General features: G+C 41.1%; 3 protein-coding genes across 3 annotated transcripts; 1 reads left to right on the top strand and 2 right to left on the bottom strand.

Moving 5' to 3' along the window:
- Nucleotides 1–707: 707 nt before the first annotated feature.
- Nucleotides 708–3,104, top strand: LOC102714311 (60S ribosomal protein L17-like). The gene is made up of 7 exons (XM_006659526.2): nt 708–827; nt 923–959; nt 1,065–1,105; nt 2,035–2,265; nt 2,355–2,457; nt 2,529–2,596; nt 2,851–3,104. Exons 1-7 carry the CDS (start codon nt 825–827, stop codon nt 2,881–2,883), a joined length of 516 nt encoding a protein of 171 aa, XP_006659589.1. The 5' UTR covers nt 708–824; the 3' UTR covers nt 2,884–3,104.
- A 519-nt stretch (nt 3,105–3,623) lies between these two features.
- On the bottom strand, nt 3,624–8,525 carry LOC102710146 (uncharacterized protein At4g15970-like). The gene is made up of 4 exons (XM_040527079.1): nt 8,463–8,525; nt 6,230–6,418; nt 5,082–5,453; nt 3,624–4,404 (listed from the first exon to the last, which is right to left on the bottom strand). Exons 2-4 carry the CDS (start codon nt 6,401–6,403, stop codon nt 3,916–3,918), a joined length of 1,035 nt encoding a protein of 344 aa, XP_040383013.1. The 5' UTR covers nt 6,404–6,418; nt 8,463–8,525; the 3' UTR covers nt 3,624–3,915.
- Nucleotides 8,526–9,995: 1,470 nt separating this feature from the next.
- LOC102709867 (uridine kinase-like protein 1, chloroplastic) lies at nt 9,996–15,362 on the bottom strand. Its single transcript, XM_015840686.2, has 14 exons — nt 15,032–15,362; nt 14,838–14,929; nt 14,055–14,124; nt 13,822–13,940; nt 13,250–13,346; nt 13,004–13,083; nt 12,678–12,872; nt 12,509–12,592; nt 12,334–12,394; nt 11,493–11,553; nt 10,867–10,960; nt 10,701–10,773; nt 10,501–10,583; nt 9,996–10,418 (listed from the first exon to the last, which is right to left on the bottom strand). The coding sequence occupies exons 1-14, from the start codon at nt 15,243–15,245 to the stop codon at nt 10,275–10,277; spliced, it is 1,467 nt and encodes a 488-aa protein (XP_015696172.2). The 5' UTR covers nt 15,246–15,362; the 3' UTR covers nt 9,996–10,274.

Here is a 15,362-nt window from a genome sequence, read left to right as displayed (position 1 = left end):
ACATTTCTTTTAGTAAATTGCATTGTACACCAGGTACAAATTATGGGTGGTAATGACTAATGAGTCCAATTTTTTGCCCTGTAATTTTTAAGGACCGGATAAAAAACAAGCCGGCTAAAGATAGTTTTTTGAGGGAAAAAAATAAAAGCTGAGTAGTAATGTGAAAGGACCCAGGAATCTTGGCTCACTAACACCCCTATGTAAAATACACCATGTTTCACTTTGCATCAAATCTATACATACTGTCACCTTGCAAAACATGTTGAATTGAAATAAGTTTCACTTAACTCCAATATACATCATCAACATTATGTATATTTAACAAAATTTAATAAAATTTGAATGAAACATGGTGTAGCATGCTCTAAAATTCAGACGTCTTATAAGTTTTAACCATTTTTTATAGGACTTCCCTTTAATAATATGATGGTGAAAGTGAAACATATTTAAATATTCCCTGGTTTAAAGTAAAAATATGTGCTAAATCTGATGCAAAATGAAATGCATCCACCTAGCTCAAAAAGTGAAAAATACTCTTATTTTAAAGAGCCAATGGGCCTAATTAAACTCTTAGAAAATCCATAAGAAAGGGGGCGGCGTTGTTCGTACATGAAAAAAGCCCACCACAAACCAGGTATGCGGTGGGCCGCCGTCCACATTACGGGCCCAAGTAGAGCCCACGGCCCATGTAGAGATGCCAAGCCATTTCTAGGGTTTCCTCTCCTCTTAGGCCGCCGCCACCGAGAGCCGCGGCTTCTTCGTTGCGGAGAGAGAGAGAGAGCGAGCTCGTGCGAAGCCTACCCTTCGCCGCCGACGCCGCCGCCATGGTTAGTTCTGAGCTCCCTACGCTCTGGCAGCACGTTGATATTCTCCTGGTTCGTTCCGTTGTTCTGACGTCTCGCTGTTGCGTCGTCTGTCTCAGGGCAAGTACTCGCGGGAGCCGTCGAACCCGACCAAGTGTAAGATCCCGTCGCTAGCTATTTCCGCGGTTGGTTTGGTCTCGGTTTGGGGCTGTTTGGGAAGGTGGGTTTTTGATGTGATGCTGCTTGGTGTTTTGTGCGCAGCGGCCAAGGCCATGGGGAGGGATCTGAGGGTCCATTTCAAGGTGCGTTTCTTCAGCCTGCTTCGTGGGGTTTACGTTTATGCATGGTTGGTTGGTTGGTTGTAGATTAGTGGGTTGCTGTATGCAATTGTGCTGAATTAGGGTAAGGAAGTTTGTAGATAGCATTCCGAAAGGATTGGAGAATCATTCTGTATATTGTGTAGGGATTGGAGAATTGTTCTGTAGATAGTATTAGAGTCTGATAACCTAAAGAGTAAAAGGTTCTGTTCTGTTTTTTTTCACACGAACAGTTCCCACGTTACTTTAGGGACATGAATGCACTGTCTTCTGACGAACTGTTGTATTGCAATGGCAAATGGTTCAGAGGCAATGCGACATCATCCTTATTCCTTGGCTATGATTTTGGCCTAGCAGATCATAAGTGTCTATGTTTGGCGAGAACCTATATCGTCTATCTGCTAAGTTTGATTTGCAGAAAGTGATAATAGTGATAATGTGAGCTTCACGATTTTTTTTGAGGACATTACTTGCATTATGCTATTCAACTCTTGATGTTGCTTTGGTGTGCACTGCACAATCCAGAGGAATTTATCTTAGCCTGATTGTTACATATAATTTTAAGAACGCGTCAAATGTTTCACAGGATTTTCTTTATCTGATTAAGCTTGGATTTACATCTATTATATGCTGTTACATTACTCATTTGACTTGTGTTTTGATCTTCCACGTACATTGAAATTTCATGTACCATTATTGTATAACATTTTGCTTTCTTGTCACACCGCCCATAACTCACTCTATATGCTGCTGCTAATATGAAATCATTTCGGAGCTATTCTTTGTGTGCATGGCAAACTGAATTCAGTGGAGTTGTATATACTTAGACCCTGATGTGTATGCAATTGTTCGTTGGTTGGTTCTTATTATCCTTTCTCTAGCCTAATGTCTAATACCCTGATAATGGTTTGCAGAACACAAGGGAGACAGCCTTTGCACTTCGCAAGCTGCCTTTGGTCAAGGCTAAGAGGTACCTTGAGGATGTTATTGCCCACAAGCAGGCAATTCCCTTCCGAAGGTACTGTGGAGGCGTGGGACGTACTGCACAAGCAAAGTCTCGCCATTCAAATGGGCAGGGCAGGTGGCCTGCCAAATCAGCCAGGTTTATTTTGGATCTGCTAAAGAATGCTGAGAGTAATGCCGATGTATGAACCTGTTGCTAGTCCTTTATATTTATATTTTAAGGTTGACATTCATTTATTTGAGCTAACTAATGGACTGTTGTTGCTTATAGGTTAAAGGCTTGGATGTCGACAACCTCTTCGTTTCACACATCCAGGTGAACCAGGCCCAGAAGCAGAGACGCAGGACATACCGTGCTCATGGACGCATTAATCGTAAGTTCTAAAGGATGGATGTTGGTTTGTGGTTCCATTGCTAGTTTACTAATATTTCTTTTTTGTGGCAGCTTACATGTCCTCACCCTGCCACGTTGAGCTTATCTTGTCAGAGAAGGAAGAGGCCGTGAAGAAAGAGGTATACCTTTTCTTTCATCCCATTATATTTGTTTCAGTTGCTTACTCGAATTAGACTTTGGATACAGACTATTTAAGCTGTCCTTGTCTTAGTGCCACATTTGCAATGAACAAAAAATCCTGACATTTACTTAAATCCATTTATCCTTGTCAGTCGGAATAAAATTTAGTAGACAACATCCCTTGCGATCATTTTGATTCAACTTTTGTTTAGCTGTTCCCTTCTAATCCATATAATGATTGTCTGTTTTGTAGCCTGAGAGCAGTATCGCACCGAGGAGGCAGTGAGCTCGTCTGTCCAAGAGTCGCAGCTGTAGTTTTTTCTAGTACTTGTTATGGCAGTGTTCTATTTTTGTTTCCGGTACCATTGTTTTAGTCGGAACTTGTTAATGTTGACTCTATCCTTTCGTTTGTGTATGATCAAATGGTAACGAGTGCTTACTTGACTTGTCTGCCAAAATTTTCCTTTCCTATATAAAAGCTCATCATCAACTGCCTTTGATTGCTTATTCAAATCTTATTTTTCGTGTATGCAAGCGGTCGGTCGTTTCTGGCAAACGGATGGTTAATCGGTCGAATTGCATGTTGTTACGCCATTTAGATTCACAAAAATTGCACGTACTATTAGGGGGCTTTCTAAATAGTTAGGATTTTTTATTCGTCTTCAAAAACATTTCCATCAGCGATGTTTACATAACTTTTCTGAGATATTTATCATCTTCGATAACGTTTTGAGCTTTATTAATATATTTACATGAGAATTTATCCATGATCTATCCAACTATCTAGTTGGAACAGGTCCTTGTAGTCATCTTTTGGCTGATTTAGTGAAAAAAAATGAAACAATATATTTGCAAATAAGAAAATATTTGTGAATAAAACTTTTGCATGCATACTCTTAGTTATCTAAAACCAAAGGCTAAAAAATAAATTACGATAAAAAAACTCTAAAATTAATTTAAATTTAAATTAAAAAAATTTAAATTTGGGTGTATAAGCATGAGTAGAAGCGAAAAGATGATGCCGGATTTAATCAATTAAGCCATCCATAAGTAAGCTGTATTATGTTCATACCACAAATGAAATGCAATTTGTATTATGTGGCATGATAAGAACACTTTTGTTTACAAAGCTGCCTCCTGAAACCAATCAATCCCACTATCAGAGCCATTGTTGGGAGGATCCCAACAAGAAGGGAAAACTCAAAATGTACACGCACGCACTGAGCAGTAACACACTATCACAGTTGGTTGTATAGTCGTCGGAGCAGCTAGGTAGCTAAGCCTTTTGGAGCCACTAGCTAGCTGCTCGAGGCCGGTGTCAGCGGATGCACCTGCCTGGCCTGGTCCAGCCGAAGCCCCCGCGGCGGCGGGCCGCCGGTGGCGCCGCCGTGTAGTTGGCCCAGTCGCGGAGCGCGGCGGCGAGGTCGTGCACCTTGTTGGCGAGGCCGGTGCAGCAGTTGGCGTGGAGGGTGCAGACCCTGGCCAAGTCGCGGCTGAGCTGGCAGAAGCCGCCGCAGTGCGCGGTGTCGAGGAACTGCATGCGCACGCCGGCGCGGCGGCTGAGCTCGGCCTGCGTGCGCTCCAGGACGTGCTGCTCGTTGGTGCCCGGCGGGAAGCGCCGCCGCGCCCGGCGCCACCGGCGGTAGAAGTCCACCGTGCGGTTGGCGGCGCGCACGTAGAGGAAGCCGCCGTTGGGGCGGTTGCGGAGGCTCTCCGGGTCGCCGTTGTAGTAGTCGTTGGCGATCGCGATGTCCGACGTGATCGCGATGTGCCGCAGCGGGTTCCGGAACCACATGATGTCAATGTCCTGAAATTTACAACGATTAATGCACGTCATATTACTCTCTCCGTTTTTTCTGACGCCTTTGACTCATATAAGCTAACCGTTCATCGTATTTAATTTTTTCAAATATATAAAATTATAAATTATGCTTAAAGCATAGTATTTAGTAATAAACCAAATCGTAACAAAATAACTTAATTATGTAACGTTTTTGAATTTTACGAATAATCAAACGTCCATATAAAAGTTAACGATGTTAAATAAAAATGAAGAGAGTATTCATTATTGAGTTGTATGTACCAGATAGTTTACGTGAAGTTCATCAAACTTATACTTTGAAAACATACTTTCTTCGAACCATAAAAATTTGACATATAGGAATAAAATTTGATCAAACTTTTCAAATTTTGATTACTAATTTTATTATATTAGAACAAGTTTAGAGAATATAACAGTTTTATGACACAATGCTTATACTTTTGAATAATATATACTTAATCTATTGTTAAATATACGATGCTTTCACTTTTTTTGATATAATCGTTTGACCACTTGTCTTATTCAATTTTTTTTTCTAAAGTTTCATTTCTCATGACTCGTTTTATCATGAAAAGTTAAAATAGGGTGACTGTTTTGAACACTACGTGTAATTGTGTAAAAGTAAAAACATGGTGAACAGAGGTAGTAATGTTGAGTCATACCGTGAAGAGGAAGTTGAAGCCGAGCTGGAGGATGGTTTGCTGGAACAGGTTACGTCCCCACATCATGTCGAGGTAGTCCTTGGTCATGAAGTGCTTCTCGTCGCTGTAGTCCACGGCGCCGTCCGGCCGCCGGAGGAGGTAGCAGTGGGGGTGCACCGACCGGCACCGCTCGAGCGCGCCGGGGTCCATAGCCACGATGAGGACATGCTTCAGCAGCGGCTCGGTGCCCTCGCCGAGCCGGAAGCTCTCGAGGAAGAGGTCCAGCAGGGAGCCCGGCGCGGCGTACGCGCGGTTGATGGACGTCATGATCACCGTCCTGTCGTCCATGGACGCGTTCCTCAGCACCTCCGTCAGCTCAGCCAGTGCTCTCATCTGCAACGCAATTTTATTTTTTCAGGCGTTTCATTAGATGCTATACAAATCAGTACATGCTACAGTTCATGATTTTGATTGAGAATCTGAATAAAAGGTTCAAGTAAAATTATCGAGATGCAGTTCGAGCTGGAAAGTTCGCACGTACAAAGTTTCTCATCACACTCGAATCAATTTGGCTGAGTTGTAAATGATGTAATAAATCCCACAAGGCTGCTTGGACATCAGGTTAGCATATTCCTTGCCTCTGCAGTAGTCAGTTTCAGCTTTAAGCTTTTTTGGGCCCTGGATGTGACAAAGCTACAGGAAGCTTATCTTATTCTTAGGCTAATGCTCGAAAAAGTATGACTGGCATTTTGATAGACTTCGTATAATCAAATTCTAGGCTTGATTACTACTGCGACGAACATATCTGCACCATTATTGGATATGGATTTTGTTGCCGTAGTTGCTTAGATGCTTTATGAGTTCACTGAACGAAGATGCAGCTAGAGGAATCTAGGATAGAAAGGGAGCCACTACTCTGATAATGATCATCTACACTGTCCCTAGTTGCAACTCCAGAATGTTTGCAGCAAAATGAAAAAATGAAATGGAAAGAAGGTAAAAAAGTGTTTTTTCAACCAGAACCTCAGGTGGAGTAAACAAAGTTACTGCAAAAACTTCATTTTTGAATTTAAGGCCATATCACATATACGACATCACCAGCTCAACCAAACAGCACTGAAAATGTTCAGATCGTTAAGCAGAAAGAGCAGCATCAATAGACCACTAACCTCTTCGGTGACGGCTGGCTGAGCACCATAGTTCCAGGTGGCCAGGGCGGAGAGCCTCCAGTTGACATCCAGAGTAGCAATGAGGAAGACGAACGCCGCCGTCAGTGCCGCGCCGAGGAAGAAGGAAATCACCGGCAGGAGCTTGCCGGTGTCCCCTTTCACCTTGCAAGCCATGTTCAGATGTCCTTGCTGCTCCTTGGAGAAGATGAGAAACAGGACGGATCATCAGAAAAGAGCTGGGGCATGATTTTATATATGCATGGCAACATGCAGCTTTTACCTACTACTAGTAGTCTAGCTAACTCTTAACCAAAATGAAACTGGGTCACTGAGCTGTCAAGCTAGTTAGTTACATGACCTCCAAAGCCCACTGTTTTAGCATTTCTAAAAGAGATTTTAGCCTTAATGCTGATGGTTAGTACGTTAGAATTGTTCTAAAATATTGATATTATCAGTATGCATGATTAAAAACAATTAAGACGTGAGAATTTGTCAACTTGAAGGAATTGGCAGCGGGAGTAGTGCTCCGGGAAAGAATATGCTGTCCAAGTGTCCAAGCAAATGAGTTTGTGCAATGCCAATGAAGGAATCGAATTTGTTAGCTTGACAGATATTCTGTTATTTGAACTCAAAAATGAAAAATGCATAAATAAGAACAAATATTATAAACTGAATGCCATAGCTAGCGAAGCCATTGAAATGTCAAAAGGAGAAAAATCAATTTTCATCAATTTGCAAGGATTTGAAGGGACATGTCCCTTGGAGAGATGGAAATTCAGAGTCAGACCAATTCATAAGAACAAAACGTGCTGTCTTCAACTTGAAGTAAAACCATGGGGGTTTAAGATCATGTTTAAAATCTTCAAACAATAGGGGATTGGCCCCCAAAAAATGCTGAAGATCCAAGTCTTAGCTGAGAGAATTAATCCTTTCATGTCTGAAAACTGAATGCAAAATTTTAGTGTGAAGCAGTTCATTTGAAATAATTTTATTTCATATCTCTACTCCTTTTTTCTTGATACATATCTCTGCTCCTTAAAAAAGTGCACTCATCCATACTCCCTCTTCTTTTGCACGTATCGCACTTCTACCCTAAGAAACCTGAAAAAAAACCAACCGCTCCCCACACCCTAATAAAACCGAAAAAACCATTGCTTCCCCACAAGCAGTGAATCACGTTCACAAGAAAAAACAGAACAAATAAACTTTTGTTTTTCTACTCAATCTTTATTAGACATATTTCCAATAGATCCATAAAATAATTACTACTATATTTAACTCAATGTCCCATTGTAAAACATGGGTGTGTAACATCTCAACTATTTAAAATTGGAGTCATCCGTGCTCTTACCCCACCCCATGTCACGTAAAAACCACTGTTTAACAAAAATCAGAAAAAAATGTCAAATGATTTCTTTAATAAATCATTTATTTTCTCTCTATAGACATGTGCAATACATCTTTAAAAATTAGGCAGGACATGTTACGATGAACAGTACAGTACTAGTTGTTACGAGTGTATATGTACGGAGACATTGTACGTTGCGTATCGTACATGCATGTACGGCGGAACACTTATTCGGTCAGTGGACTCAGTTCATGATGCATGCATGTGCGGAAGTTAGTTGAGTTAGTGGCTGAGCCATGTGTGCGATGCATTGCCAGCAGAGTTGGTGTATGCAGGTTAGTTGAGGACGTTGTGGTTAAGGTGATTAATTAGCATTTGTATTTAAATAGGGTTTTATCGGGAGCTTCTATGGCTGAGGCTGAAGGCTTGTAGCTGACAGAGGAAAAGAAAGGTATTTGGAGCGACAGAGAGGGAAAAAACAGTAAATTTGTCGCTCATCTGAATTGTTATTACAAAACAAACTTAAAAAAAATATCACTAGAGCTGTCGTTTGAAATTTAAATGGTGTCCTTACACACACAAAAATAAAAACAAATGATACGTTTGTAAATGTTCCCGAAAAAATTCCCCAACCGCAGACAAATTCAGAAATTGTAACTACACATGTACCGGCCCCAAACTGTCAGTTCGTACCATGTCTGAAACCGATGTAAAACGAGAGGAAAGGAAAACGAATTCCCTGAAATCAGTCGCGATGATCAGATGATCTACCAAAAAAAAAAGGAGGAAAAAATCCAACCGGATTCGCAGTGATCTGTATGCGATGAACTGATGATGAATGCCTAATGATGGCAAGTAAAGAGATCTCGAGTCACTCGTGATTACCGAGAGGTTAGCCGGCGGCCGGCGAGGCCGGCGTCGAGCGGCTGCGCGAGGGGGGCGACGGTGACGGTGGGGCGGCGGAGGAGGAGGAGGAGAGGGGGGGTTGCGGCGGCGGCGGCGGCGTGCCGGCGCGCGCGAGTGTGTTGGCGAGACCGCACGCTGTCCAAAGCCGCGAGTTGAGTTGGGTCGCGCCCGCCGCCTTTCGCTCCCGCTGCGTGGGTGCACGGTTCGGGCCGCGGCCCACTCGTCTCTCTTGCGGGAAATGGCCGTGATGGCCCGCGCGTCTAACGGGCTGGGCTGAATTTGACCGAGTGCTGCTCCCAGCCGAAACCACCACAACCACAAGCTGGAATTCTTGGAATTAACGACATGTTTGAGGGAGCTTCGTACGTATGGCTACTGTTTTTTTATAGTTTTTGTAAGTTATAATCTCTCTTAAATAACACTATGTTTTTAAGGATCCGGAGCTTCGGAGAATTAGAAGTTAGATTCTCACCAACTGATTCTCAATATCAGCTCTCAAAATAGACCTTTTAGGGTGAGTGACAGTTTTAGGGGCAGGTGAGTGACAAGTTTTACTTAATTACATCAATAAATTAGTGGAAAATAGGTTTGTAGTGGAGCCGTGAGCAGCAAAAATCCAACTGCACTCTTATAGATCATTTTCTAGAAGCAGTCATGCACTCGTGCTAACTCCACTCTTAAAAAATAGAATCTATATTGATTAGCACAAGCCTAGCTTGCAACTCGAATTGTTTGACTTACTTAACGAATTTAAATAGTGACCACGATTTGATTTTGGAGGTATATTAGGTTCTAACGAATGGAACGATATGTTTGATTCTTAATTTAAGCTATTTTATAACCAAACATCGGTACAATTTGACTTCGAAAGTTGCAATGTGTATTGATGAAATGAGATCTTCTGCACTTCGTCTACAGCAATGTTCATTAACATACTCCCTAACATATGAAGTACAGTAGAGGATCTGAATCCATATATTGATCTCACAATTTTTTTTCTAGTTGCTCTGTTAACATGTTAAAATGTCATTATTCATAGCTTATAAGTCCAAACAAATAGACATTTTTTTTGTCAAACTTTATAGAGTCATAAGCTTTTCTTATACTGTTAAATCAAAAGCTAAAGTTTAAGGATCTTTTTATATTTATTTATTTAAAGTAAATGCACGACCCTACTGTTTAAAAACCATTAGCCTATAATAAACCATACAAGTCAAAAATTCAGGTTATACTACCCGTGATAGCGCTCATTAGTCATTAACCGCGATCCCCTGTCTTAGACACCAACCTGTTATTCGCTATATTTATTAGCCGAGATTGCAATTTACAGGCAAACGTTACACGGGGCACGAAAGCACGAGAATCACCACTGCATAGTACATGATGATAATACATCATCACAGTGATCACATAGCGCACTATAATTACACCCATCAAACATTGTTTTCCCGGCGCGCAAACAATACTGTTAAGACAATGCATATACTTTGCCAATATGTAAGTTTCATTATGATCATCAATTCAATCAGAAAATCACAACTGAAACCACACGGCATCTCCCGCGTGCGGGCCTTAGGCCAATCTGTGATAAGTTTTTTTTTTTTTTGGTTCAGCGCCCAAAGTTCATCATAGAAGCAACAATGAGCACACGTCCAATTCCAATGGTTGCACACCACCGAGTATACCACAAACAACCAAACACAACCAGTATATCCCTCTCACGGTAATGTTAGCTCTAATGTGGGTATCTTGTCAAGTCCCCAGTGAAGAAGCAGTATCAACCGTTGTTGATTAGTCTGTGCCGAAGTAGCGATCACCATACTCCCCTAAGCCTGGGATGACACGCCATTCCTCGTTCAACCCGGTTTCTATCTCAGATGTTACAATCTTCAACCGGGGGAATCGCTTGCAGACACAATGGACCCCTTCAGGAGCCTGTTCATCAGAAGATGCCATAAACAAACTTTCACAAAATGAACCATGTTATATATCACATGTCAAAGAGAGATTGTTTTACCGAGATAAGATTGAGAAACATAATCCGCTCCTCAGGAACTCCTTTTCTTATAAGTAGTTCTATAGCTTGATTTGCTGAGTTACCTGTAGAGTTGAATAGTTATGACAAGAAACTTTAGCCGGGACTTCAATAATTCTTCATTCTGACAATTATGCAAAACAACATTACGAAAGGAACATTGGAAGAATTCAACCCAATACCTGTACCAAGCACAGGATCCATGAGTAGAACATGTCGTTCAGCAATATCCAAGGGTAACTTGTGGTATATGAGCTGGACAAGGGAAAAGAAGAAAGGTTCACTCAACATTTCACAGAAAGTGAATTATTTCCATGGTATTCGCAAGAAAAATACAAAGCACTTAACCTGTTGCCCGTCATCTCCAACCCTGTGTATTAGTATTTTGCCTATTTTAATCCCCTTACAACAAGCACGTAATGCATTCTCCATGCTTTCACCACTGCAGAACAACATATATACCGAGTGTTTAAGTGTTTTCATGCATAAGTATGTACAAATAAAAAATAAATCAAAGAAATGGATTATAAGTTGACTGACTACTGCTGGTCAGCTTGGGCTGAGTTATGAGTATCATAAATACATATTGAATAAAGATTTGCATCACAATAATATGCAAAAGAACTCTTTTACCCTATCTTTTGATTTTTGCTTATGCTTATGCTTATAAGCCAAAATTTGAATTTTCAACCTTAAATTTATTGATTTTGAGGTTTTTCATCGTAGTCGATTTTCCAGCCTTAGCTTTTAGATCACTATGAACGACACGCATATAAAGGTTTTATTCACAAATTATTTTTTGTTTACAAATATGCCGCTTGGCTTTTCCTTGGAAAATCCAAAAGATGACCCCCTCTGATCTATATATGGCATAGCAATTTACTCAAGTTTGAGAACATTGGAAGCGGCCCATAACCCCATCAGAATTTTTGCCTTTGAAGCTATTACTAGTTTTCAGGAAAGTAACAGCTTACCTTCGAACAATTGACACACCACAGAGCTTCTTACAGAAGTCAACTCCCATGTAAGTAGACCCTGGACCAAAGAACAAAATAATCATGGAAGTCATAAACGTGAAAACTCCCATAATTTGTTTGTGTGAAAATAAACGGACAGTGCTAGGCATGTGAAACTGTAAATAACCAGTAATTGTAGTGCTCTGCTTCCTATTCATTTATACAATGCCAGCAGAGCTGACCTTTCTAAAGAAAATAATTTCATGTAGTAAATAGGGCAATCAGTCAACAATCTTTTAGAGCCCCCAAATTCAAGACTTCTCTTGCCAATGAATATTGAACCAAGACAATTAGATTCCTTGATTCACAACTTCTTAGGAAATACATGCCATATTTTTCCACTTTGGATGGATAAGCTACATTATCTCCATCAATTTCAAACCAGGAGTGAAATTGTAAAGTGGTTATTCCAGCTCCTGTTGTCAGTATTTTTCAGGACAAAAGATAACAGGTAAGTAATCAATAAGTTACGTGATTCTGGGCAAAACCACCAATTTGCCAATGGAAAATGTCAAATGCCATGTTTTCATAGTGATATGTAAAATGATCTAGTTTTGTCAAATTGTAGTCCTTTCATTTCTACAGTACACAATAGCTGTTCTTACATACCATAGCAATATGTTAAGAAAACCTCTAAAGCATCAGATAACTTTTTAAGAGATAATTTCAAACATGATTAAGGTATTTTCCTTTTTTCTGGCTGGCATATGTTAATACATTCCTAGCGGACAAATTGCAAGAAAAAAAGGCGCATTTCCTCTATAAAAAGGTGCATGGTACAAGAGAACCAGCAAAATACCTGTTGGTGTAACGACCTGCTTCTCCGTAAATGGCAAATGCCCCAAGCCATGCTCAACTACCTAGCAAGATATTTATTTTGCACATAAATAATGCTTTAAATAAACAGTCAGCTACGTCAATAGCTCTCTAGTTCACTTAACTAATGAATTAGAGCCTTAAAGAATGAGTGCTACCAGACGAATCAGACGATCTGAATAGAAGACGAAATCAGGAGTCGCAATGTCCCGGTCGCGAATAAGAGTATGCATTCCACGTATCTGTTTAACCAAATGGTTATAACCACAAGTTTGTACATATAGTAATATCATGAAACTAAGGATCAAGAGAAACAATTGAGTGTACCTGGAAAGTTGTATGAACCACAAAAACATTTGGGTAAATTTTGCACAAGTCATGCTGACCAAGTTTTGTACGAATATGTTGCACAATTAAATCAATGGCAACATGGTTATCCCCCCCTCGTGGTATGATCACATCAGCATATTTCTTGGAAGGAAGAACAAAATCATCAAATGCAGGCTTCACAAATTTCCCATACTACAATTCAACAAGGTTCATAAGAAAAAAAGTGTCATTACATACATCAGGGCATGCAGATTCTTTAACATATTTAAATAGCAAAATACTAAAATCCAAAAATGAAGAAGATAGACTAGTGTTTAAATTACCTGCTCGAGCACTGAGATGACATCTCTACCTCTTTCAACTGTATCACGCCTTATACGGCGGGCAAGCCTAATATCGGCATCTAAATTGATGAATAAAAAACAAATGGATAAAAGGTCAACAATCACAGATTGACTAGAATACGATTAACAAATAAAGTTTGAAACCACTATAGGTCTAGAACATATACAGTTTCCGAAATTGTTAAATATTGATTATAGTATACCTAATAAAGAGGAGCAACAAACCTGCGTCAACAAAAATTTTCATGTCCATCAAATCACGAACCCTTTGATCATGAAATACTAAAATTCCCTCCAAAATGATGACATCTGATGCATTAACCTAAGAAAACAAATTTGTCAAGAGGTTTAAACCTAATTAACAATCATAATTCATTAGGGTTCACTAGCATTAAAGAAATCCAGAAAATAGACCACCAAATGACACTCGATTGAAAGAGAAATATCACTTATGATTTATTGCCGTGGTGGAACTAGGGTTGGGGTGGCTGAGGTTATGAAAAGTTTCATAAATCATAACTGCTATATAGGTTGAGAAAGGCCCACAATAAAAAGGTGACTACTCTTTTAGCATATGTAACTCGTTTATTAATAAAGGTCTCACAGTACACTACTTAATTACGTGCTTACAGATTCAATATTTTGCACCAAATTTCTACAACAGAATAAGAAAAGGGGCACACCATTTCAATGATGTACGTACAATCTTTGCATACAAAGTTATCAGCCAGTAATTAATCATAGGTAAAAAAACACACTATCTTTTTCACACCAATGGTCAACAATGATATTACTACCTTTCTAAAACTTTCAGAGCATCGGCGGTGGTTCTTAAAATCATATATAGGAATATTTACGGATTGCCCACTTTTTAGTTGTCCCATGCACTCGAGAAGTTGGTCTGTATCAAATGCATCTGCAAAGAAAAAGAACGGAAATATCTTAGCCTCTCGATCCTCTCCCCAATGTCAAGTAGCATATTGAAACCTTGAGAACTCAAAAAACAATTGATCTTTATCAAATCAAGCACCTGGGTGATCAAAGTTATAGTCCTGCACACGTTCAGATTCTTCCTCAGTTAAACCACGGTAGAATGAATCCTGAAAATTTGGAACGTTAGTTGAATTACATAGAGTAGCTGCACAAATTAGAAATATCTATCAGCCATAGTCAACTTGTTTTTGCTAGCTTTTGATGCAGCTCTTAATCAAATGACAGAAACTTGCAAGTACACAGATTAGCATTCACCCAACAGAGCAAGAAATCACTCAACCACTGCCAACCATAGGAAACACACAACTGAGTATGGATGCAAAATGTGCAGGCAATTTCTCGAAGATGTGCTCTAGCCTGTCAATATGCATAGTTTGTTCAGGAGGATTGTTTTCACAACCGATCTCTCCTTTTAACAATTTGCACAAATAGCAACTCTGCTTGCTTGCCTTAAAGAAACACGCTATCGCTAGTACAGAGAAAAAAAATATAGGACTGCACTAAGGGCCATACATGTTTAGGATTCATAAAACAGATTAAAGATGAACATACAATAAAGTAGTAACATGCTAGAGGTGGTGATCCCCTCCCCCATTTCCCGATATCACAAATGACCCCATCACAATATGTTCCGCTCAGTTATTTTGTTATGACAAAAGCTCAGTGATAACTGCAACCACATGTAGGTTGATTGAACAAATCGCTCGAAACACGAGAGGTCAGTACGCAAGCATATGCATATATTGCAACAGTACCAATCAACAAGGAGAACAAACAAAAAAAATTGTATGCAGCCCAACGAGCATCGAGCACGCCGCACCTGGTTGACCAGCACGACGCGGTGGTCATGCAGCTGCTGGATGATCATGTCACACACCGTCGTCTTCCCCGACGCCGTCCCGCCCGACACACCTTCACAACCACCAAAGTTCAAAACAAGCACCACCACGATTATCACGAGGGAACGAGCCGCTAGGGGGGAAGGCGACCACAGCGGCGGAGGAGGACGCGTACCGATCACGAAGGGCTGCCTGCTCCCCTCCGAGGCGGCGGTGGACGCCGCGAACCCGTTGGCCGCCGCCGCGGCGGTGCCGTCGGGGGCCGTGCCGCCTTTGCAGCTGCTCGAGGCGGAGGGCGAGGAGGGGAGGGAGGAGGAGGAGAGGCGGCGAGAGTCGAGGCGGAGCCCGCTGAAGTGCGGCCCCACCGCCGACTCCATCGCGGCGTCCATCTCTCCCCTCGCCTTCCCCTTCGCCGTCGCCGCCGCCGCCGCCGCCGCCGCCGTGCTGAGCTGGCGCGCTCGCTTCGGAGGCCGGAGGTTTTGACACGCGGATTGGGTGGGTTTTTG

The sequence above is a fragment of the Oryza brachyantha genome, chromosome 8 (assembly GCF_000231095.2).
Source record: "Oryza brachyantha chromosome 8, ObraRS2, whole genome shotgun sequence".
NCBI lineage: Eukaryota > Viridiplantae > Streptophyta > Magnoliopsida > Poales > Poaceae > Oryza > Oryza brachyantha.
Note: the sequence above shows the minus strand (reverse complement) of the source record. Positions and strands in the feature narration are given on the sequence as shown.